Source organism: Ranitomeya variabilis, chromosome 2, assembly GCF_051348905.1.
Source record: "Ranitomeya variabilis isolate aRanVar5 chromosome 2, aRanVar5.hap1, whole genome shotgun sequence".
Lineage (NCBI taxonomy): Eukaryota > Metazoa > Chordata > Amphibia > Anura > Dendrobatidae > Ranitomeya > Ranitomeya variabilis.
The window spans coordinates 476,824,565-476,850,698 of record NC_135233.1 but is presented as its reverse complement, the minus strand read 5'-3'; the positions used below and the strand labels follow the sequence as shown (position 1 = coordinate 476,850,698).

Below are 26,134 nucleotides of genomic sequence, written 5' to 3'. Positions count from 1 at the left end.
CCGATCTCCGAAGCGTCAACCTCAACCTGAAAAGGCAGATTCACATCAGGCTGACGCAACACAGGGGCAGAGGCAAAACGGCGCTTAAGCTCCTGAAAGGCCTCTACAGCATGAGGGGACCAATTAGCAACATCAGCGCCTTGTCTGGTCAAATCAGTCAGTGGTTTAACGACATCCGAAAAACCAGCAATAAATCGGCGGTAAAAGTTGGCAAAGCCCAAAAATCTCTGAAGACCCTTAAGAGAGGAGGGCTGAGTCCAGTCACAAATAGCTTGCACCTTGACGGGATCCATCTCAATGGAAGAGGGAGAAAAAATATACCCCAAAAAGGAAATTTTCTGGACCCCAAAAACGCACTTAGACCCCTTCACACATAAAGAATTAGACCGCAGAACCTGAAAAACTCTCCTGACCTGCTGGACATGAGAGTCCCAGTCATCAGAAAAAATCAGAATATCATCCAGATATATTATCATAAATTTATCCAGAAAATCGCGGAAAATATCATGCATAAAAGACTGGAAAACTGAAGGGGCATTAGAAAGACCAAAAGGCATGACCAAATACTCAAAGTGGCCCTCGGGCGTATTAAATGCGGTCTTCCACTCATCCCCCTGCCTGATCCGCACCAAATTATACGCCCCACGAAGATCAATTTTAGAGAACCACTTAGCACCCTCTATACGAGCAAACAAATCAGTAAGCAATGGCAATGGGTATTGATACTTAACAGTGATCTTATTCAGAAGCCGATAATCAATACATGGTCTCAAAGAGCCGTCTTTTTTTGAGACAAAGAAAAACCCAGCTCCCAAGGGAGAAGAAGATGGACGAATATGTCCCTTTTCCAAAGACTCCTTTATATATTCCCGCATAGCAGCATGTTCCGGCACAGACAGATTAAACAAACGACCCTTTGGATATTTACAACCCGGTATCAAATCTATGGCACAATCGCACTCACGGTGCGGAGGTAACGACCCAAGCTTGGGTTCGTCAAAGACGTCTTGATAATCAGAGAGGAACTCAGGGACTTCAGAGGGAATGGACGACGAAATAGAAACCAAAGGTAAGTCCCCATGAATACCCTTACATCCCCAGCTCAACACAGACATTGCTCTCCAGTCCAAGACTGGGTTGTGAGACTGCAACCATGGCAATCCCAGTACCAAATCGTCATGTAAATTATACAGCACCAGGAAACGAATAATCTCCTGGTGATCCGGATTGATACGCATGGTTACTTGTGTCCAGTATTGTGGTTTATTATTAGCCAATGGGGTGGAGTCAATCCCCTTCAGAGGAATAAGAGTCTCCAAAGGCTCTAAATCAAAACCACAACGATTGGCAAAGGACCAATCCATAAGACTCAGAGCGGCGCCAGAGTCAACATAGGCGTCCGTGGCAATGGATGACAAAGAGCAAATCAGGGTTACAGACAAAATAAACTTAGACTGAATGGTGCCAATGGAAACAGACTTATCAAGCTTCTTTGTACGCCTAGAGCATGCTGATATAACATGAGTAGAATCCCCACAATAGAAACACAATCCATTCTTCCGTCTAAAATTCTGTCGCTCGCTCCTGGACAGAATTCTATCACACTGCATACTTTCTGGCGTCTTTTCCATAGACACCGCCAGATGGTGCACCGGTTTGCGCTCCCGCAGACGCCTATCAATCTGAATAGCCATTGTCATGGACTCATTCAGACCTGCAGGCACAGGGAACCCCACCATAACATCCTTAACGGCATCAGAGAGACCTTCTCTGAAAGTTGCCGCCAAGGCGCACTCATTCCACTGAGTAAGCACAGACCATTTACGGAATTTTTGGCAGAAAACTTCAGCTTCGTCTTGCCCCTGAGATAGTGCCATCAAAGTTTTTTCTGCCTGAAGTTCCAAATGAGGTTCCTCATAAAGCAAGCCCAAGGCCAGAAAAAACGCATCCACATCGCGTAACGCAGGATCCCCTGCTGGCAATGAGAAGGCCCAATCTTGAGGGTCACCCCTGAGCAAGGAAATCACAATCCTAACCTGCTGAGCAGGGTCTCCAGCTGAACGAGACTTCAGGGACAAATAAAGCTTACAATTATTTCGGAAATTCTGGAAGCTAGCTCTATTCCCTGTGAAGAACTCCGGCAAAGGAATTCTCGGGTCAGATACCGGAGCATGTACCACAAAATCTTGTAAATTTTGTACTTTCGTGATGAGATTATTCAAACCCGCAGTTACACTCTGGAGATCCATTATTGTCAGGTGCACACAGAGCCATACAGAGATTAGGAGGAGAGAGAGAAAAAAGACTGCAGCAAGGCAGACTGGAGGGAAAAAAAAAAAAAAAAAAATTTCCAGCAGACTTCTTATAACTCTCCTTTCTCAACCTGGGTCTTTAACACTTTATTGGCCGGTCAAACTGTCATGATCTCTGCAGGCAGAGATCATAGCAAGCCTATAGAGGGACAAGCTCTCGGAAGATGGAACTATACTGACCATGAACTAAGCCTGCCGCGCAACTAGAAATAGCCAGGTAGCATTTCCTATTTATCGCTAGATGCCCAGCTCTGGCCTAAGACCTAAATAGCTAGCAGAGGGAAATATAAGACCTGGCTCACCTCTAGAGAAATATTCCAAAGAAGACAGTAGCCCCCCACATATAATGACGGTGAGTTCAGATGAAACAACAAACGCAGCAGGAAAATAGTCTTAGCAAATTTGAGGTCCGCTTACTAGATAGCAGAAGACAGATAGTATACTTTCATGGTCAGCAGAAAAACACTAACAAAACACCATCCAGAGATTACCTTAAACTCTGGCATTAACTCATAACGCCAGAGTAGCAATCCCTGATCAACGAGAGCTTTCCAGACACAGTAACAAAACTTCAGCTGTGAACTGGAACAAATAGGCAAAACGAAACATGGACAAAAGTCCAACTTATCTAGTAGTTGTCTAGAAGCAGGAACAAGCACTGAGAGGCATCAGATAACATTGTTGACCGGCAAGAAACCACCAGAGAAATGAGCTTAAATAGCGACACCCACTACTGATGGAACCAGGTGAAACAGGAAAGAGGATGACAAGTCCAATTCCACAAGCGGCCACAGGGGGAGCCCAGAATCCAAATTCACAACAGGTCAGCAGATGAGGTCCATTTACGTCCACTTCATGATGTGCAGATCTCGGTCACTTTCAGTATGCTGATCCTTGGTGGTGCGGGGAGTCCGACTTCTACCGATCTGAAACTGATTACGGTACCTATTTTAAGGATTGATCATCAGTAATAAAGTCCTGGAAAGTCATTTTTACGTCACCTTTTTTGTCTATTAGATATATGTAAAGTAAACTATAACATGGAGATCAGAGGTGAGCCGCACTTACATGAAGCGCATTGTGTAATATTTGGGAGGGGAGCACAGAATGCATGTTTAGTGCAGCATGTAGACAGACAGGGGAGGTAATGTGCTTGGTGTAGGACTGTGGACACTGAGCAAAGGGAGGAACACACGGTCAGATCTTTCATGACTGTTGCCATGCCAAAATACCATCTATATGCAGCTGTAGCCTTTTTTTTTTTTACAAGTGTTCATTGTAGAGAATGCGACAAAGCAAACTGTGGTCCGATATATAAAGGAATCAAAAATTCTGCTTCTGCAACACTTCATATCCTTTTTATAGATTTACCTGCATGTATCTGAGCAAGTTTGCCATCTGACGTTCGTCTATATTACTGCAGTCATCTGCACGGAGTTAACCCTTCTCTGACTCAATCTTTATAATATCAGACTGTATTAAAATATTTAAAAAAAAAAACTAATAATGGCCCCAATCTAATACTACCGGGACTTCCATATATTATCAAAAACCTGTAGAGAAGGGAAGCTGAAGCCAAATAAAAAAAATCTTTGTTAAAGACAAAATACAATAAGCAAAATATATAAAAAGGGGGAACACACATGCCTTACATTGCTCAGAAAGATAGAAAACAACCTTTACCACATAGACCTCAACGAACAAGGGGTTAGGGGCCTAGATATGAATCAAGTGTAATGGAAATAGACCTTAATTAAGATGGACCTAGTCCTAAAATATATATACACACTAATTAATTACTAAAATAGTAAAATACAGTATAAAAAATGTGACCATATAATATGTAGTACATACCATGCAGGAGATATGGATTATACAATTCCAACAATTATATTGCACTGACAAGCAAATACACTGGAGATAATAATATAATACAAACCACATAGCAAAGTGCATACAGTATATAAAGAAATAACAAGGTGCTAGATACAGAAAAAAGCCCAATAGTGATAAGGTGTTATCTGAGCATGCTTGAATCCCCGCTGTTGGCCAGCCGCAACACATGCACGGATTTCGAAACAAACAAGCAGTCCCTGCATGTGTTGTGGCTATTGACCATCCGTGAGACATGCAGCCGCATGGACTCGAACATATTATTCGAGCACGCTGAAGACGCTTGGTTAGCACCCGAGCATGGAGGGACAACACCTTAACCCAGCACGTTCACTCTTCACTAATGCCCAATATATTGCATAGATAAAGTACAATGTAGTACAGGGCTCCATAATCAGAGTCACCGTGGATATAAATCATATAAGACATCATGAATAAAGTGCAGTGCAGCAAAAAAGTGTGGTGTACAGTGCAGTACAGAGGTTTATTAATGGCACAATAGTCAAGCACGTTAGTATAGTGTTACCATGGCATTAGCGTGATGAAGCATGGCAAATACACAAAAGGAAAGTAAAAAATTACAACCTGAGTAAGCAACTAAGGCCCCAACGCGCGTTTCGCATCTAGCTTCTTCCTGGGAGATTAGTATCAATATATATAATCCTCCAGAAATTATATAAACCTCCTAAACTTTTATATATTCAATGTTTACCTTCTATATCACTTCAGAGTGCGGCTTAAATTTGTTAGTTACATGTAGAGTGGCTCTCTTCGCTTGCAGCTGTTCACATTTGTCTTTCTGTGTGGAAGTGACGCTCAGTCTTTTGATACTTGTAGTACACACCTTCTGACCGAGCACTCCACCCATCAGCCTATGGCGGATTTAAATAGTGCTTGATCCGGCCTGCCCATACAATGGAAGGAGAAGTATCATGTTAGGTCAGGGTCCCAACAAAGGGGTACGCCTTTTCTCTGGCTGTTGGGCTCACATGAATTGGCCAATTTATGCTCTAAGTATCTTAATGTTTTAACTTAGTAATGCAATTCCAGTTTTATATATTTAATGTTTGCATACTATAGCGTTATAGAGTGCAGCTTTCATTTGTTAGTTACCAAAAATTACATTATATAAAAGCCTATGTTGACCTAAGTTTGGTTCAGTAGAACATAAGGAGGTCCAGACATTGCCACCATAACGTTCCCGTAGGATGACCATATGAGACTGGCCTTATGGTCAAATAAAATGATGTAGGAACACTTTGTTGTTGGGAAATGAATGTGACCTTCCAGACACATGGCTATTAATTAGTTATGGCTAATCACAAACAAATGACTTTTATTGATTTTCTTACTTTACAAGCCCAATCAGACAGAACGGGTCCTAGAACTGTAGTGCAGATTGGACAGCCACCTGCTGCAAACCAGCTACTAGGTGGGAACTATTCCATCGATTAAACCAGCTGAGAATAGATTGTGGCCGCATCCTCGCTGGGAAGCTCACATGGTGTCACAATGACTCAGTCGTAAGCTCCTTAGAGCGGCCGCACGTTTTGGAAAATTACACGGACAATATGTTTAGTCCCACCACATTTAATGCTGACCTAATTCCTACTCAGATACCTCCTGGACGCTAATAGAAGCATTTACACCAAGTGGAATTGACTCAGCCCGTTCGTGTAGTGCTTGATTATCCCATGTTCGTAGTAGCAAATATACCCACAATATATGCCGTGGCATTGTACCTGGTGACATGGCAGAACTGGTTCTGTGCTGGTCAGAGATTTCCATTAGAGAATCATTGATTATAATGGCGTCCATAGTTGTAGTTGGGATTGTGTGTAACCAACCTTGGCCAAGAAAGACTGACATGTCGGCCACTTTTCCCCTCTAGACTTTCCCTAGCTGCACTGATGATTATTTCTTGCCGCCATCACTTATATCTTAAAGTCGTTCAGATCGGGGCACGTATATGGGGGGGCACAGGTTGTGCCCCAAATGGCACTTTTGCATTCTAGAAGATGACTTTAACTATTACTGACACAATTAAGGGACCATGTTAAGATCTTTTTTTGAAGCCCAAGATCTTCCAGGGAAACCTTTAGGCTGGGGTCACACATGGCGTAAGAAAATAAGCCACGTATTATACGTCCGTACTACGGCCGTAATACGGAGAAATGTCCCCAAAATATTGATCCGTAGTCAGGGTGTTTCAGCGTATTTTGCGCATGGCATCCTCCGTATGTAATCCGTATGGCATCCGTACTGCGAGATTTTCGCGCAGGCTTGCAAAACCGGCATCTAATGGATTTATGTGCTCAAATGTTAGGGAAAACATATATACAGTATATATATATATATATATGTCATTGAGACACATATATATATTCTGTATTTAGATTTCATTCAGCGCGATATCTGTGAACAGCCGGTAATTCAATTGCCGGCTTTTCATTTCTCCTGCACAAACCCGACAGGATATGAGACATGGTTTTCATACAGTAAACCATCTCATATCCCCTTTTTTGTTGCATATTCCACACTACTAATGTTAGTAGTGTGTATGTGCAAAATTTCAGCGCTGTAGCTGCTGAAATAAAGGGTTAAATGGCGGAAAAAATTGGCGTGGGCTCCCGCGCAATTTTCTCCGCCAGAGCGGTAAAGCCAGTGACTGAGGGCAGATATTAATAGCCAGGAGAGGGTCCATGGTTATTGGCCCCCCCGTGGCTAAAAACATCTGCCCCCAGCCACCCCAGAAAAGGCACATCTGGAAGATGCGCCTATTCTGGCACTTGGCCACTCTCTTCCCACTCCCTGTAGCGGTGGGATATGGGGTAATGAAGGGTTAATGCCACCTTGCTATTGGAAGGTGACATTAAGCCAGATTAATAATGGAGAGGCGTCAATTATGACACCTATCCATTATTAATCCAATTGTAGGAAAGGGTTAAAAAAACACACACACACATGATTACAAATTATTTTAATGAAATAAACACAGCGGTTGTTGTAATAATTTATTGTTCTCTCATTCCATTTCCAGACCCTCGCTTGGGAAAACAATAAATGCACAAGATACATACCTTCTGATGTCAGATCACTTCCCACGATGTAATCCATCTGAAGGGGTTAACTAATATTACAGGCAGGAGCCCTGCTAAATGCAGCTGTGCTCCGTGCCTGTAAGCCCCGGGTGCTGAAAGGAAAGCAGTGATCTGTACTTACATTGAGTCGCGGTGATGCGCCCCTGCTGGATGTTCTCATGAACTGCAGCCTGGGAACTTTTTCCCACGCTCCAGGTCATATGAGGACATCCAGCAGGGGGCGCATCACCGCGACTGAAGGAAATGTAGGTCAATGACCTACATTTCATTCATTCGCCGGGGAATTACAAGCAGGAGCACACCGCTGCATTTAGCAGGGCTCCTGCCTGTAATATTAGTTAACCCCTTCAGATGGATTACTTCGTGGGACGAGATCTGACAGCAGAAGGTATGTATCTTGTGCGTTTATTATGTTGCCAAGCGAGGTCCTGGAAATAGAATGGGAGAACAATAAATTATTACAACAACCGCTGTGTTTATTTCATTAAAATACTTTGTAATCATGTGTGTGTGTGTTTTTTAACCCTTTCCTACAATTGGATTAATAATGGATAGGTGTCATAATTGACGCCTCTCCATTATTAATCTGGCTTAATGTCACCTTCCAATAGCAAGGTGGCATTAACCCTTCATTACCCCATATCCCACTGCTACAGGGAGTGGGAAGAGAGTGGCCAAGTGCCAGAATAGGCGCATCTTCCAGATGTGCCTTTTCTGGGGTGGCTGGGGGCAGATGTTTTTAGCCACGGGGGGGCCAATAACCATGGACCCTCTCTAGGCTATTAATATCTGCCCTCAGTCACTGGCTTTACCATTCTGGCGGAGAAAATTGCGCGGGAGCCCACGCCAATTTTTTCCGCCATTTAACCCTTTATTTCAGCAGCTACAGCGCTGAAATTTTGCACATACACACTACTAATATTAGTAATGTGGAATATGCAAAAAAAAAGGGGATATGAGATGGTTTACTGTATGAAAACCATGTCTCATATCCTGTCGGGTTTGTGCAGGAGAAATGAAAAGCCGGCAATTGAATTACCGACTTTTCACTAACACCGCTGCGTATTTCTCGCAAGTCACACTGCTGGTCCGTGTGGAATCCGTATTTTTCTCGCCCCCATAGACTTTCATTGGCGTATTATTTGCGCAGTACGCTGACAAACGCAGCATGCTGCGATTTTGTACGGCCGTAGAAAGGCGTATAATACTGAACCGTAATATACGGCTAATAGGAGCAGCCCCATTGAGAATAATTGTGCCGTATGTAATGCGAGTTTTACGGACGTAGTTTCTGCGCTCTTACGTCCGTAAAACTCGCATGTGTGACCCCAGCCTCACTTTGAGAGTATTTTCGAGTGCCTAAAATGGTGCATTTTATCAAACACCAGAACAGAAGAGTCCAAAAATAGTCTTTACGTGATATGCAATGAGTAATGTCTACGCTGTTTTGACACTGCAGGAAGAAGCTGACGCTGATAAAGGAGATGCTTGCTGGTTGTGGCGCAGGAACATGTCAAGTAATAGTCACTACGCCGATGGAGATGCTAAAAATCCAGCTCCAGGATGCAGGAAGACTGGGTAAGAATTGTGCTGTCATTGGAAAGACCAGGAATAGGCACCTGAAGGTCAGTTGAAGGGCCTCCGTGTGCTGCCAAACCATGTTTTGCTGGGTGGTTCTAGGAGGGAATGCTGTAATACGATGTTGTGAAATATCATATTTTCGGTCTATATGATGTCCGTGTGCCAAATGAATCACACATGGACAGCAACGAAGATCAATACAAGCGAATGGGATAGTTCATATCAATGCCATACAAGAGGGCTGATGATCTGTGTGTATAGAACCATAGGGTCTAATTAACATTTCTCCTTGTGGAGAGTGACATGCCTGGCATGACAATGTTAGGAGACTTATAGGCCATGCAATATGGGAAATTAAATATGCAATGGAGAGGACTCAAACTCTAGCGCCACCTATTGGAAGTTGCAATCCTAAAAGTCAATATCGACCCTTGCCACATGACTTAGGATAAAAGACAAACCACAATCTCAACTTGCAGGCACATGTTTCGGGGTGATGCATCTCCAGAGTGCAAAGTTTGTCATACTTTGCTGATATACAGTTCCCACCCATTTGCTGATATTTAGATCTGGAGCCTCTTCATTATCAATATTCCCACTTGCCAATATGTCTGTCAAGTGCTGAATGGGTTTGGACAGCTATCCATTATAGGTGATGTTTTCCACATATATGCGTTAACCCTTAGAATATTTTACTTTTATAGCTGCCCAGAAAAAGCTCATGGCCGGTCAGGCCGGACTGAACGGTGCAGCGGTGGAGACCAGCTCAGCGCGACCCACTGCCATGGCAATTTCCAGGGAACTTCTGAAAAGCAAAGGCATCGCCGGACTGTACAAAGGCTTGGGAGCCACTATACTAAGGTGACTACGGCCAGTGTCGGAGTATACGTGCTCACACATTGGATATTTGAAAACACGAACTAATGTCTGCAGTGTCACCTTCTGCAAGGTCTTTATAGTCTCTGATAGTGAGGATGTAACTTTAGGGGACACGGAGCAGCGTACAGAAAACTAACATCTGATCTTTGGGTTCCAGGGACGTTCCCTTCTCAATTATTTATTTCCCTCTGTTCGCCAACTTGAACAAACTGGGTCAGAAGACGCCGGATGAGAAGTCTCCCTTCTTTGTATCGTTCCTTGCGGGCTGTGCAGCAGGAAGCACCGCCGCGGTGGCTGTGAACCCTTGTGATGGTAGGTCTCACACATGGAAGAGTATGAAAATACCAGGAAAAACATCACATGCGTAATACATTGTGTATTATGTATCATTATGTGTAGGGGACCACAGCTTTTAGGGGCTCAGCAGCCATTTATAGTAAAATACATCCAGATCCAGGTTGTCCTACTATTTTATTAACGCTAGGGACACACGACCGTATTAAAAAAATCGGTCTGATTTTCATCCAGAAAAGTGGGACGATTTTATTTCTCACTTGTCATCCCGTATACAATCCGTTTTTCTACGCATTTTTTTATTGGACAGCACTCGGACTAATGTTATTCAATGGGGCAGTGCTGATGACTGTTTTTTTTTTCTTGACAGAATCTGTGAAAAAAATTCTAGCATGAATGATTTTCCTCCGAAATCACATGGGTGCAAGAAAAAAAAAAATCGGATGGCATAAGGAACCACAGTAAAGCATCTGATTTTTACAGATACATTGTAATTCTGTAACATGGGAAACTGTAAATGTTCTGGTAAATGATTAATAATTATTTGTAACTTTTTTATTATAATAATATTAATAATAATTAGCTGCTGAGCAAAAAAACGGATTGTATACAGATGACAAGTGAGAAATAAAATCGTCCCACCATTATGAATGAAAATCCTACCAGTTTGTTTTAAACACCAATTTGACCCCAAACTAATAAATAATAATTGGAATTATGAATATGAATAATATGAATTATGAACCGCGATTCAGGGACCAGCCATGGAGAGCCAGGAAGCCAAGTCCATGAAGTCCACACACCCCGCGAGAAACACTAAAAGTTAGTATTTGATAAAAAGGCCCATATTTTGGGAACCAAGTGGCAGATTAAAAAAAAAAAAACATTCAGGGGAGCAGCAGGAATAATAACGGGCCACTATTGGGGCAGGGCGTTCTGTAGCACTATTTGCCAATAAAATCACTGAATATGGATATTTCATCCAGTTAGTTTTTATCTGAACGTATCCCATCTAGAAATACAATATTGCTATTCTTTTAGTTCTATGTACACGAATTTTAACGTTTGTTGTCACTTTGGTAACTAAAGCTGCATTTTCTTATATTTTTGTTTTCCAGTGATAAAAACAAGATTGCAGTCTCTACAGAGGGGTGTAAATGAGGATACATACTCAGGAATTATAGACTGTGCCAGGTAATGGAGGAGGTTTGCTGTGACTAAATACTGCATGGCCAGAAAGGCGCCAGCAAGTACACTTGTATAGAGTGACCCGCTATACTGCTTCTGCCCGGGAGTATGTATGTCGCATATATCACCGCCATTCCCAGCTCAATCCTCACAGCGCATAGTGCGTGCACTGGGGGGATTTATAAGTCTGCAATCATTTAGCTTGAGTTTGATTGGAGTGTGATCAGAATTAGATCAGAGTGTGATCGGAGTGTGATCAGAATTAGATCAGAGTGTGATCAGAGTGTGATCAGAGTGTGATCGGAGTGTGATCGGAGTGTGATCAGAATTAGATCAGAGTGTGATCGGAGTGTGATCGGAGTGTGATCGGAGTGTGATCAGAATTAGATCAGAGTGTGATCGAAGTGTGATCAGAGTGTGATCAGAGTGTGATCAGAATTAGATCAGAGTGTGATCGGAGTGTGATCAGAATTAGATCAGAGTGTGATCGGAGTGTGATCAGAGTGTGATCGGAGTGTGATCGGAGTGTGATCGGAGTGTGATCGGAGTGTGATCAGAATTAGATCAGAGTGTGATCGAAGTGTGATCGGAGTGTGATCAGAATTAGATCAGAGTGTGATCGGAGTGTGATCAGAGTGTGATTGTTGTAGATTGGAGTGTGATCAGAGTGTGATAGGAGTTAGTTCAGAGTGTGATCAGAGTGAGATCAGAGTGTGATCAGAGTGTGATTGGAGTTTGATCAGAGTGTCAATGGAGTTAGATCAGAGTGTGATTGGAGTGTGATCAGAATTAGATCAGCGTTTGATCGCAGTGTGATCGGAGTGTGATCAGAATTAGATCAGAGAGTGATCGGAGTGTGATTGTTGTTGATTGGAGTGTGAGCTGAGTGTGATCTGAGTGTGATCGGAGTGTGATCAGAATTAGATCAGAATTAGATCAGAGTGTGATCGGAGTGTGATCAGAGTGTGATTGTTGTTGATTGGAGTGTGATCAGAGTGTGATAGGAGTTAGATCAGAGTGTGATCAGAGTGAGATCAGAGTGTGATCAGAGTGTGATTGGAGTTTGATCAGAGTGTGATTGGAGTTTGATCAGAGTGTGATTGGAGTTAGATCAGAGTGTGATCAGAATTAGATCAGAGAGTGATCGGAGTGTGATCAGAATTAGATCAGAGTGTGATCGGAGTGTGATCGGAGTGTGATCGGAGTGTGATCAGAGTGTGATCAGAGTGTGATCAGAGTGAGATCAGAGTGAGATCAGAGTGTGATTGGAGTTTGATCAGAGTGTGACTGAAGTTAGATCAGAGTGTGATTGGAGTGTGATCAGAATTAGATCAGCGTTTGATCGCAGTGTGATCATAATTAGATCAGAGAGTGATCGGAGTGTGATTGTTGTTGATTGGAGTGTGATCGGAGTTAAATCAGAGTGTGATCCGAGTGTGATCCGAGTGTGATCCGAGTGTGATCCGAGTGTGATCAGAGTGTGATCAGAGTGTGATCCGAGTGTGATCAGAGTTTCTCAGATGAGAAAATGTAAACACTTTTCCTCCATGTTTTCCATCCTGTGAGTCCTTTAAAATCAGACCGCACTCGGACGTCATCCAAGTGTGGCCAATTTTTTTCCATGGTGTTATTGATTCCTATGGCTAAGTGTGATCTGAGTATTGGATGCAAATCAAGCATGCTGCAATTTTTCCCCCAGAGATAAACTCGGTCCAAGCAAAAAAAGAATTGGACATGTGCACAGCCCCATAGAATAACATTGGTTCGAGGGCAATCCTATGTTTTGTCAGTTCGCACTTGGACCAAACTTACGGTCGTCTGCATCTGCCCTAAAACGTAATAATCAGTTCCTTTAGCAGAACCTTAATATAGTTGAAGGGACATGAAAAGTATCTGTAATTTATCAGGTGTATCAAAGTAAAAAAGGTTGTCTGGATCCCTAAGTTATCTGGGTCCCTGGGCAATTCCCCCTATTGTCTGCCCCTTAATCAAAGCCTCTAAATACGACCATGGCATCTAATCCACTTCATTACGAGGCACCAAAACGTTTTCATACAAGAGACACAAAAAGTCCCTGATGCCCGGCACAACTTTTTCCCAAAATTAATTGAAAGAAAAAAAAGTTAACATCAAGATGACAGAATTAAATTGCTATAGTTACTGTGTTTCATATTTTTTATTTCTAGGAAAATCTGGAGGAGCGAGGGTCCGGCTGCGTTCCTGAAGGGGGCATATTGCAGAGCTTTGGTCATTGCTCCGCTCTTTGGAATTGCACAAGTCGTTTATTTTATAGGAATCGGTGAATTTATTCTGAGCTTTTTACCCTCCAAGCGTGATTAATGACCGCCAACACATAATCCCCCCTTTGCTAGCGCCCTCCATTTGGCTCTTCTGGCCATTTCCTTAAATGGATTCTTCCTGCCCGTGCCGATTTATTGGTCACGGATTTACACATTGGAAGACCACCTTTTACCGGCGCTGCGGTATGGTCCAAAAGTGTTGAGGTTACTTGCAAAACCTTTCAGCAACTTTCCAGGCTTTCCGTACTTGAAGGCATGAAACAATCACAACGAAATGGGCAACATGGTAACACTTCAAAGGAATCTACATAACTCACGACACGCTCGGACAGATTGTGAAGGTTTTGTTTTGAAAAAAAAAAAAAAAAATCACATTTTTGTGTTTGCTCAGCTGCATGGACCTGTGACACAATGGTCTCACGGCCATTTTTACCGTTTAAATTCTAGAATGTGTATTTATTGGTAATATTGAATGTCTGAACGTCACATGAGCATTCCAGGTCCTTACGAATTAATTCATTACCATTTTTTTAGAATTACGGAATATCTGGAAGATTTATATCTGCCTGTTCAGGATACATAATCCCCACTTTAAGGCTATGTGCACACGGAGTCTTTTTTCTGCTCCAAAAAACTCACTGAAAAATTCTGTGTGCACATAGAATAAGGGCAGTCTTTATGTTGGTTTTTCAATTTTTTTTAGGCAGTGCCAAAAGTGTATTGGTAATGGTAAGAAAAATTATACGTCTCCTTCCTCCTGGATCTACTGCATCAAAACTGAATCAAAAACTACAGTGGTATTTTATTTATTTTTTTAAATCCACCCTAAGGCAGATTTATGTGCACACGTTGCGGATTCGTGTGCACATTTTTCTGCGCAGAAAAAGAAAAATCCGCAGATGAAACTCCCTGCGTGTTACCTGTGGATTACCTGCGGATTTACTGCGGTTTTTGTGTGGATTTCACCTGTGTTTTTACACCTGCGGATTCTTATTAAGGAATAGGTGTAAAATGCTGCGGAATCCGCACAAAGAATTGACATGCTGCGGAAAATAAACCGCAGCAAATCTGCGTGGAATTTTCCGTAGCATGTGCACAGCGGATTTGGTTTTCTATAGCTTTACATGGTACTATACAACGCATGGAAAACAGCTGCAGATCCGCAGCGTCAAATCCACAACGTGTGCACATACCCTTACACATCCAACGTTCACGGTCCAAGTATGGATCACAATGTCCGGACCATGGGTTTACTGACCCAAACGTTAGTGTCAACGAGTCTGTGTAGTTCGGGTCAGGCGACCCTTGGACAATGCGGACATGACAGTCCGTACTCCGACATATAAAACCGGACTAAGATTGTTGCTGTTTTTTTTACCAAAATCTGATAATCACCTGCACATTATCGTATGTGTAGCACCCGGACTTGTCTTGTCCAATGACTGATCACATATATCTAATGTACAGTGTATAATATATAAGGATGTCCTAAGGATATACTATATACTTGGCCGGGCGGCCAGTACTTTGTGAAAATTCTGACTTTTTTTTGTGTAATATATATATATATATATATATATATATATATATATATATATATATATATATATATATATATATATATATATATATATATATATATGTATGTATATATATATATATATATTGTGGCCAATCTGTTATTGCTTGTGGGTTCATAAAACTGGAACGTTTAGTTCTTACACGTAAGGAGGGACGCTGAACTTAGTTTTTTTTCACCTTGTATAAGGCTGAGACTCCATGGCGTCTTTTAGCAACTTTCGGCGTGACTAACATAAAATTTTACCATGACCGACTTGTAACCAGAAGTTGCTGTAGGGGTCATTGACACGTCTCTGATTTTTCATGGATCGAGTGACCTGCACAATATCGCGGAGATATGTCCAATTTTGATCCAAGTGTTGGATCAAAATTGCCTGTGCAAGTTTATGTGTACATGAAAATAACGGAGAGCTGTGAATTTACAGGGACTGTAACTTTTGGTTTTCACATATGAGAAAGATTCATGAAACTGACTCTTGGTCTGATTTTCTCGTACGTGAAAAAGAATATGTGAATAAGACCTTAGATCTAATATTAAGGATTGATTACTCCAGCTTCCATACGTGCACAAGGCCATTATACAGATTCAAGACAAATCAGATAAACGCACCAAGATCGGCCAACTGGCTAATGTGTATTGGGGCCAAGGATGTCAGGGGAGAGAGGAATCGGGAACATTACATTTCAACTCCCTACTAGTGATGAGCGAACGTGCTGGGATGAGGTGTTATCTGAACATGCTCGGGTGCTAAAAGAGTGTCTTCGGAGTGCTCTAATAATATGTTCGAGTCCCCGCGCCTGCATGTCTCGTAACTGTTTGACAGCCGCAACACATGCAGGGATTGTCTAACAAACAGGTAATCCCTGCATATATTGTGGCTGTCGAACAGCCCGAGACATGCAGCTGCGGGGACTCGAACATAGTATTCAAGCACGCTGAAGTCACTCGGTTAGCACCCAAGCATGCTCAGATAACACCTTATCCAAGCACATTCACTCATCACTAGGGTTGAACGACCTTTAGTTTTTTAGGGTCGAGTCGGGTTTTGTGAAACCCGACTGTCTTACAAGTCGAGTCGAGTGAAATCGGCCGACCACCGTGAAAAGTCGGGTTTCGGCCGAAACACGAAACCCAATGAAGGAATTTAAATTTTTTTTTTTCTCTCTCTCTCTCTCTCTCTCTCTCCTCCGTCCCAGCACAGAAAATTTCGTATTGCACATTCCAAATCCCTACTGCGCACAAGCGATAACATGACGATAGGCGTTCACTCCCCTAAGACCTATGTCATCACTCTGCCCACGCTCATTCATTGGCTGAAAAAATGGCGCTAAACGCGTCATATGAAACGGGACTTTGGCGCCAAGATCGCGTACCGCATGGCCGACCACGCACAGGGATCGGGTCGGGTTTCATGAGACGCCGACTTATGAAAATGCACGACCCGTTTCGCTCAACCCTACTCATCACTACTCCCTATCAGAGGTGCCTTGCAGCGGCTTACTTCCCTCTCTCCATTGAAAATACATGCACGCTCAACTGAACTGAGCATACATGTGTATAAAGGAAAAACATCAGACATGTGCACTGCTTCATTGAATAACATTGGTCCCAGTGCGATCTGATGTTTTGATGGATTTCACTCACCGAAGCCAGAGGGAAGCAATACCCTGCACTCACTACTAGGCCGGGGTCACACGTGCGAGAAACTTGCACGTGTCTTGCGTCTCAATACCCGGCACTGCCGCCGGCACTTGGACCGGAGCGTTCAGCTACATAGAAATACATGAGACGCAAGACACGTGCAAGTTTCTCGCACGTGTGACCCCGGCCCTATGAAGAATCACAGCTCCAGGTACAGGACGGATTTCCCATGCTTACATTTTTTCAAAAACGCTGTGATGACAACATATCTTGTGTCCCTTCATATATAATAAGCTGCTCTCAGAGAACAGTGGGTGACTTACCCACTTTTTTTTTAATCTTTCTTTTAAAGGGAATCTATTTAAAAAAAAATTTAAAAATAAAAACAGTATTTATGTGCTGCCATAGTATTAACGTGCAAGTAAATGCCATTTTAACCCCTTCATGGCCTTGTGATGTATAGGATTTTTTTTTAATTTAAGTGGCGAAAAAAAGTTCTGAAATTTGTAAGATATATTTTTTTTTTTGCTTATCTCACCATTTTCCCAGACCTGTAGAGTTTCCATTATTTCAGGATCTGGGGCTGGCTGAAGGCTTATTTTTTTGCGGTTTGAGCAGACGTTTTTATTGATACCATTTTGGGGTAGATACAATGTCTTGATCGCCTCTTATTTTAATGTTGCTGCGCCCCCCCCAAAAATGTAATTCTGGCGTTTTGATTTTTTTTTTCTCGCTACACCGTTTACCGATCGGATTCATTGTTTTTATATTTTGATAGATCGCATATTTCTGAGCCCAAAGATAACAAATATGTGTATTTTTTTTAACTATTTTATTTTTAATGGGGCATAAAAGGGGGGTGATTTGAACTTTTGTGGGTTGGGTTTCCCCATATTTTTAAACTTTTTTTCTCACTTTTTACTTTATTTAATAGTCCATGTAGGAGACTTGTAGCTGCAATTGTCCAATTGCTTGTGCTGTATATAGCAGTGTCAGAAATTACGATCTCCTATGAACACTGGCCCTGGGCCGGCGTTCACAGATGTACAGGGGTCATCAACAGACCCCCGGATGTCATGACAATCCATCGATGCCCCTCGATCACGTGACAGGGGCGCCGATGGGTGGGTTTAATGACAAGTTTCCGGGCCGAGGGTGTGTTAAATCCCACTGTCAGCGATTGACAGCTGGATTTAACAGGTTAACAGCCTCGGGTGGAGCTATGCTCACAACCTCATGCACCACTCCGATGTCTGGAAGCGAACGGCTGCAGGGAAAATATAACATCATTCTCCCTGTAGCTAAACTCCCAGTTAAACAAGAGCATATGCTTAAAATGGTTTTTGCCAGCAAGTTACTGCTATGACTGCAGGTAATTATATATATATATATATATATATATATATATATATATATATATATATATATATTAGAGAACATTGAGGTTTTTTTTTAAATAAAATGCATGAATGGATGAATTATTATAACAACCCTTTTAATCACGGAATAGGCCATGATTAACAACAAGATGAAACGCGTAGGTACAGTCCACGCTATTATGCAGCTATTATGCAGCCATTTGTTTTTCACTGTTATATAATTTTTTTTTCTAATAAAATGAAGATTTTGAGGAAGTGCTGGATTGTGTGATCTCGTGGATCTGAAGACTTAGATCCGTGCCACCTACTGGCCGGCAGGATCTTTGTACTTCGTCTATATGGGACACACCAGATTTCATGGAGCAGTGAGACACATTAAACCTTTTAGTCTCCTTGATATTTTGGGTTGGCTACAGTGTCTGAGCAGGAGAGAGCAAATACAAAGTTTCAGAACTCATTAGATTAGGTTCAGTTTTCGGAATAGTTGACTCCCCTGTGTGTAGACACTTGGGAATGGCAGGATCCAGGACCCCAGTAGTTTTCAGCAGGGGCGTAACTACAACAGGTGCAAGGGTTGCAATCACACCCGGACCCTGGAGCCTAGGGGGCCCTAAAAGTCCAATTTTCCTATAGAAAAAGACTATTGCTATTAAAAATGTAAAATATTTGGGGCCCCCGTTGGAGCTTCCGCATCGGCGCCCATGAGTTTCAAGTCACGCCACTGGTTTTCAGGCAGGGATTGAGCAATGTGTTGCAGTTCCTTTTGGCTTCTGTAATGTTTATTTGCTGTAGCGTTTTTAGATGTCACTTAAATGTACATAATGTAACTTATAGAGTCAGCCATGTGTATATTAATTAGATTGTGCCCCAGATTGTAGATGGTTCACTAATATTACATTTTCGGACCTACAAAATTTCACGAAATGTTTCTTTATGCTGTAGATGTGAGCCAGTGCTTTATGGTCGTTTCAGAAAGGCCGAAAAGAATTTATCAACTTAGACAAAGGCAGAGATTAATACTGCCCATTCATAAACATGGTGTCCTTCATCTTTTAGCAATGGAAATATACAAGTAATTCACCTGTAGTAAAGCCCCCCACCCAGTCCAGTCAAAAAAAAAAACAGATCTACGAGGCCTTAAGAATATTTTGAGCAGATCAACTCCTAAGGACCCAATGATATTTTAATGTAAGATTTGGTCTAAGAAGTAATGTTTCTCCTTGTGGGAAGTAACAAGCCAGGCCTGGCATGTCAGAGTGAGGAGACTTATAAGCCACGCATGCTCCTCTAGGAAATTAAATATGCAAATTGCCTCTTCAGAGAGGACTAGGAGTAATAATTCTACTTAGAAATGTGTCTCTATCTACTACTATATGATATATTTTCTCAAAGTACTGAAAATCGATTCCTATTATTGGAGTGGGAGCTGATCTGCAGCACTCGGCAGCGGTCACTACATAGTGTGATGGAGACTTTTACAGCCGTCTGCTGATGGAGGTGATAACAGTTGATCAGTGGGTTCCTATACCTGCCATCCCTCACCCATCAACTGTTATCACATCCAGCAGCAGCTGGATATAAAGGTCTCCATCACGCTATGTAGTGACCGCTGCCGGGTGCTGCAGATCAGCTCCTACTCCAGCAGTAGTCGATCTCCTGGAAAATCTGATACTTATGACCAATGAAAGGATTAGCTATCAATATCATAGTGGTGTAAACACTAAAATATTAAAAAAGAGCGCCTCCTGCTCAGGATGACCCAATACGTTTGTATGGATTACAAAGACAGTCAATTGATTTCAGTAGAAACTTTGCAATGCTTAGTTTTTTTTTGTTGTTGTGGTGCTGCGGAGAAATTCAACACTTGCAGCTGGTTTTCACCATAGATGATCACTGTGGGTCCAAATAGTTGGACCCTTCTAAGGATAGGTTCACATGAAAAAAATGTAAACGGTATCCTGGCTGTTAAAGTCATCAATCTAAAGCTTGAATGAACAAATCATTTACTAGATATGCAGACCCTGCAATATAATCATGTGTATACCCGTAATGTCAGCAATGCCAAGTGCTGCCCCCTAGAATAGATCACATAGCACAGGATGTAAGCTCGTTGGCGGCAGTGTAGACTAATGTGTATAGATGCTCGCCATTTATATATATATATATATATATATATATATATATATATATATATATATAAATTGATCTACGGTATATACTGACAATGATGTCACCTCCTGGTTACCTTTTTTATACAGGTAAAGCCTTACAATGTCCCATAATATTTGCGGGTAACTAAACCTAGGAATCATGGCGCATCACAAAACTGTTCTTACAATCAAAGACAACGCTTCATTTTACACAAGCTGCCTGTCTTTTTAATTACCCAATACTCCAGAAGAAAGTGAATACAAAGTGTTCCCCTGAATGGTTATGTGTTATATGGACAACCCACTGCTGTCAATCGGTAATGTGTAATACCTAATTACCCCTCTGGGGGTGCCACAAGAAAACCCAACACTTGTCGCTGGGTTCCTCTAAAGGTTCCATCAGAATGCCGTGGGTCCTGCCTGCAAAAAAAGGTCCAAAGTAAAAAAAAAAACACTATTATGTTGAAAAAAAATAAGATCATGCTGCTAAATAGTGGATGGGTTAAAGAGAATTCTTATTTGTAAAGTAAAAAAAATATATTAATAGTATTTATATATTCACTTCTCATAAATTCACTCTCTGCTCGATTTCTCATCACAGCCTATTTCTATAATCACAAACATGTTTTTACTACTTTAAAAAAAATACAAAATTCTGGAATAAAATTATTATCATTTTGTGTCCTTCAGCTCCTATGCTGGTCCATGCATCTCCATAGTAACAGACTACAAACCTTGCTATCAGTCTCATCCTGCATTCTTCCTTCCTTCCATTTGTCTGATACTTCTCTGTTGCATATATTTGGTTAGTTAGGAAGTAGTGGTGGGGGAGAGGGAATAAAAGTGAGTGTGACTGCAAGATCTGACTACACAATTTAGCTGTTGTCTGTTACCACGGAGACCCATAGATCAGTATCTGACCTGTAGACACAAACTTTTCATCATTGCTTTCATTTTAGATGTATAGTTTAATCTCCTACCCCAACTAGCAGCCAGGCCTAGAAAGGACCAAAGTCACATGCTGACCCTGAATTGTATGTTGTAGTGATAGATTAGTGCAATGCTGCTTGATAGCGACCAAAAGTTATGTGCCTCCAGGTCTTGGAAGCCGCTTATTCTGCAGATCACTACTTGTTTGAGCCTTATGCTTTTAAATGCACTATAGCATTGCTGAAATGGACCCAACGTCACCCATTGTTTTTTCCTTTTGTGAATTTTCTATATTTGTGTTGTTATTTGCTTTGTTTGTTGTCTTTGTTGTGAATCAATAGCGTCTCATTAGTGACTATTGCCGGGCGAGCACCGATACACCCCAGCCCACACTTCCTATACACCCCGGCCCGCACTACCTCTACATTCCAGCCGGCACTTCCCTGACACCTGGGCCCACACTTGTCTACACCCGGCCCACATTTACTCTACACCCCGGCCCACACTTACTCTACACCCCGGTTCTCACTTACCCTACACCCCGGCCCACACTTACTCTACACCCCAGCCCACACTTACTCTACACCTCAGCCCGCACTTACTCTACACCCCGGCCCGCATTTACTCTACACCCCGGTTCTCACCTACTCTACACCCCGGCCTACACTTACTCTACACCCTGGCACGCCTTTAATCTACACCCAGGTCCGCACTTACTCTACACCCCGACCCACACTTACTCTACACCTCAGCCCGCACTTACTCTACACCCCAGCCCGCATTTACTCTACACCCCGGTTCTCACCTACTCTACACCCCAGCCTACACTTACTCTACACCCCGGCACGCATTTACTCTACACCCCGGTCCGCACTTACTCTACAACCCGGCCCACACTTACTCTACACCCGGCCTGCATTTACTCTACACCCCGGTCCGCACTTACTCTACACCCCGGTCCGCACTTACTCTACACCCCGGCCCACACTTACTCTACACCCCGGCCCACACTTACTCTACACCCGGCCTGCATTTACTCTACACCCCGGTCCGCACTTACTCTACACCCCGGCCCGCACTTACTCTACACCCCGGCCCACACTTACTCTACACCCCGGCCCACACTTACTCTACACCCGACCCGTATTTACTCTACACCCGGCCCGCACTTATTCTACACCCCAGTTCTCACTTACTCTACACCCCGGCCCACACTTACTCTACACCTCAGCCCGCACTTACTCTACACCCCGGCCCACACTTACTCTACACCTCAGCCCGCACTTACTCTACACCCCGGCCCGCATTTACTCTACACCCCGGTTCTCACCTACTCTACACCCCGGCCTACACTTACTCTACACCCCGGCACACATTTACTCTACACCCCGGTCTGCACTTACTCTACACCCCGGCCCATACTTACTCTACACCCCGGCCCACACTTACTCTACACCTCAGCCCGCACTTACTCTACACCCTGGCCCACATTTACTCTACACCCCGGTTCTCACCTACTCTACACCCCGGCCTACACTTACTCTACACCCCGGCCCACACTTACTCTACACCCGGCCTGCATTTACTCTACACCCCGGTCCGCACTTACTCTACACCCCGGCCCGCACTTACTCTACACCCCGGCCCACACTTACTCTACACCCCGGCCCACACTTACTCTACACCCGACCCGTATTTACTCTACACCCGGCCCGCACTTACTCTACACCCCAGTTCTCACTTACTCTACACCCCGGCCCACACTTACTCTACACCTCAGCCCGCACTTACTCTACACCCCGGCCCACACTTACTCTACACCTCAGCCCGCACTTACTCTACACCCCGGCCCACATTTACTCTACACCCCGGTTCTCACCTACTCTACACCCCGGCCTACACTTACTCTACACCCCGGCACACATTTACTCTACACCCCGGTCTGCACTTACTCTACACCCCGGCCCATACTTACTCTACACCCCGGCCCACATTTACTCTACACCCCGGTCCACACTTACTCTACACCCCGGCCCATACTTACTCAACACCCAGGCCCACATTTACTCTACACCCTGAACCACACTTACTCTACACCCGGGCCCACACTTACTCTACACCCGGCCTGCATTTACTCTACACCCCGGTCCGCACTTACTCTACAACCCGGCCCACACTTACTCTACACCCGGCCTGCATTTACTCTACACCCCGGTCCGCACTTACTCTACACCCCGGTCCGCACTTACTCTACACCCCGGCCCACACTTACTCTGCACCCCGGCCCACACTTACTCTACACCCGGCCTGCATTTACTCTACACCCCGGTCCGCACTTACTCTACACCCCGGCCCGCACTTACTCTACACCCCGGCCCACACTTACTCTACACCCCGGCCCACACTTACTCTACACCCGACCCGTATTTACTCTACACTCGGCCCGCACTTATTCTACACCCCAGTTCTCACTTACTCTACACCCCGGCCCACACTTACTCTACACCTCAGCCCGCACTTACTCTACACCCCGACCCGCATTTACTCTACACCCCGGTTCTCACCTACTCTACACCCCGGCCCACACTTACTCTACACCCCGGCATGCATTTAATCTACACCCCGGTTCTCACCTACTCTACACCCCGGCCCACACTTACTCTACACCCGGCCCGCATTTAATCTACACCCCGGTTCTCACTTACTCTACACCCCGGTCTGCACTTACCCTCCCCCCGGCCCGCATTTACTCTGTACCTCGGCCTGCACTTACTCTACACCCTGGTCCGCACTTACTCTACACCCCGATCCGCACTTACTCTACACCCCGGTCCGCACTTACTCTACACCTTGGCCCGCACTTACTCTACACCCCGGCCCACACTTATTCTACACCCGGCCCGCATTTACTCTACCCCCCGGCCCGCATTTACTCTACACCTCTGTCCGCACTTACTCTACATCCCGGTCTGCACTTGCTCTACACCTTGCCCCACACTTTCTCTACACCCCGGTCCACACTTACTCTAGACACGGCCCACATTTACTCTACTCTCCGGTCCGCACTTACCCTCCCTCCGGCCCACATTTATGCTACACCTTGGCCCGCACTTATTGTACCGTTACACTAAAAGACTTACCAACGATCACGACCAGCGATACGACCTGGCCGTGATCGTTGGTAAGTCGTTGTGTGGTCGCTGGGGAGCTGTCACACAGACAGCTCTCTCCAGCGACCAACGATCAGGGGAACGACTTCGGCATCGTTGAAACTGTCTTCAACGATGCCGAAGTCCCCCTGCAGCACCCGGGTAACCAGGGTAAACATCGGGTTACTAAGTGCAGGGCCGCGCTTAGTAACCCGATATTTACCCTGGTTACCATTGTAAAAGTAAAAAAAAACAACAAAAAAAACACTACATACTCACCTTCTGATGTCTGTCACGTCCCCCGGCGTCCACAGGGTTACGCGCTGCTGCTCAGAGCTTCCTGCACTCACTGTGTCAGCGCGGCCGGAAAGCAGAGCACAGCGGTGACGTCACCGTTGTGCTCTGCTTTATGGCCGGCGCTGACACAGTCAGTGCAGGAAGTTCTCGGGTAACCCTGTGGACGCCGGGGGACGTGACAGACATCAGAAGGTGAGTATGTAGTGGGTTTTTTTTTACTTTTACAATGGTAACCAGGGTAAATATCGGGTTACTAAGCGCTTCCCTGAGCTTAGTAACCCGATATTTACCCTGGTTACAAGTGAACACATCGCTGGATCGGCGTCACACACGACGATCCAGCGATGACAGCGGGTGATCTGACGACGAAAGAAAGTTTCAAACGATCTGCTACGACGTACGATTCTCAGCGGGGTCCCTGATCGCAGTAGCGTGTCAGACACAGCGAGATCGTAAGTATATCGCTGGAACGTCACGGATCGTGCCGTCGTAGCGACCAAAGTGCCACTGTGAGACGGTACCTTTACTCTACACCCCGGTTCGCACTTACTCTACACCCTGGCCCACACTTACTTTACACCCCATCCAGCACTTACTCTACACCCCGTCACGCACTTCCTCTACACTGGGACTCTAGACGATACATTCCACTTAATCCAAGGACTCTTGGGCTTCTGAGATCTCCCTCCATCATGATCATATTGGTATTATTGTGTCCACCTTGTTTGTTTACTTCTGTGACTTTTTATGTTCCCTTTACTCGTCATCTATGATTTTGTGAAAAGTATTGTACTGAACCAGACAATGAAATGTCATTGAAAATGCTGCTTTAACGACAATACAAAAATGTTATTTTAAAAATGTTTTACAGAAAATTAGTAATTTTGTTTGATGTACTGTATTGTAAAATAAATCTAAAGATAATCGTGTTTTTTTCTGATCTGATCCTCTGTGCACTTCTGCTTGGTATAAGGGATCATTATACGTATCTGAACAATTACGATCAGGTGTGAAAATTGTCAGACTGGTGAGGGTCATACTGTACTTCGGTTTTGTGCCAAAAAGGCATTTAGAAGAGTTATTACTAGTTCGCTGCAGCTAAACACCCTTCAGTTTGCTTAAGGGGGGCATATAACATTCATTAGGTAAAGTATATGGTTAGTCCTACATTCTGAGTTCAGAAACGCGCTCTTTCCCTGCCCCCTAGCTTCATGTTTATTGGGGGTGGCATGCTAGTTATGATTGACAGTTCAGACCAGTGACCATACCGGTGCATTGTCTAATGCAGCAGCAGAGTTGCGCAGGGGTAATAAAGTTGGCTCAAGCCAGCAATCTGGCCATCTTTAGAATAATGCTAGTAGGGCTTGCAAGCTCTTTTGCAAAGAGCTTGCAAGTGCTGCTCCCATTGATTAGGCTCTTAAATTATGAAACATTCCTTAAAGTACCACTACAGCATTT

At 43.8% G+C, this 26,134-nt stretch overlaps 1 protein-coding gene across 1 annotated transcript in view; it reads left to right on the top strand.

Moving 5' to 3' along the window:
- SLC25A22 (solute carrier family 25 member 22) overlaps positions 1-15,085 on the top strand; it is a 71,444-nt gene extending 56,359 nt beyond the window's left edge. The window contains exons 6-10 of the mRNA XM_077287814.1: positions 8,766-8,884; positions 9,592-9,748; positions 9,924-10,078; positions 11,179-11,254; positions 13,435-15,085. Coding sequence (XP_077143929.1) covers positions 8,766-8,884; positions 9,592-9,748; positions 9,924-10,078; positions 11,179-11,254; positions 13,435-13,588 — 661 coding nt within the window. The 3' untranslated portion in view covers positions 13,589-15,085. The remainder of the gene's footprint in view (positions 1-8,765; positions 8,885-9,591; positions 9,749-9,923; positions 10,079-11,178; positions 11,255-13,434) is intronic.
- Positions 15,086-26,134: the final 11,049 nt, after the last annotated feature.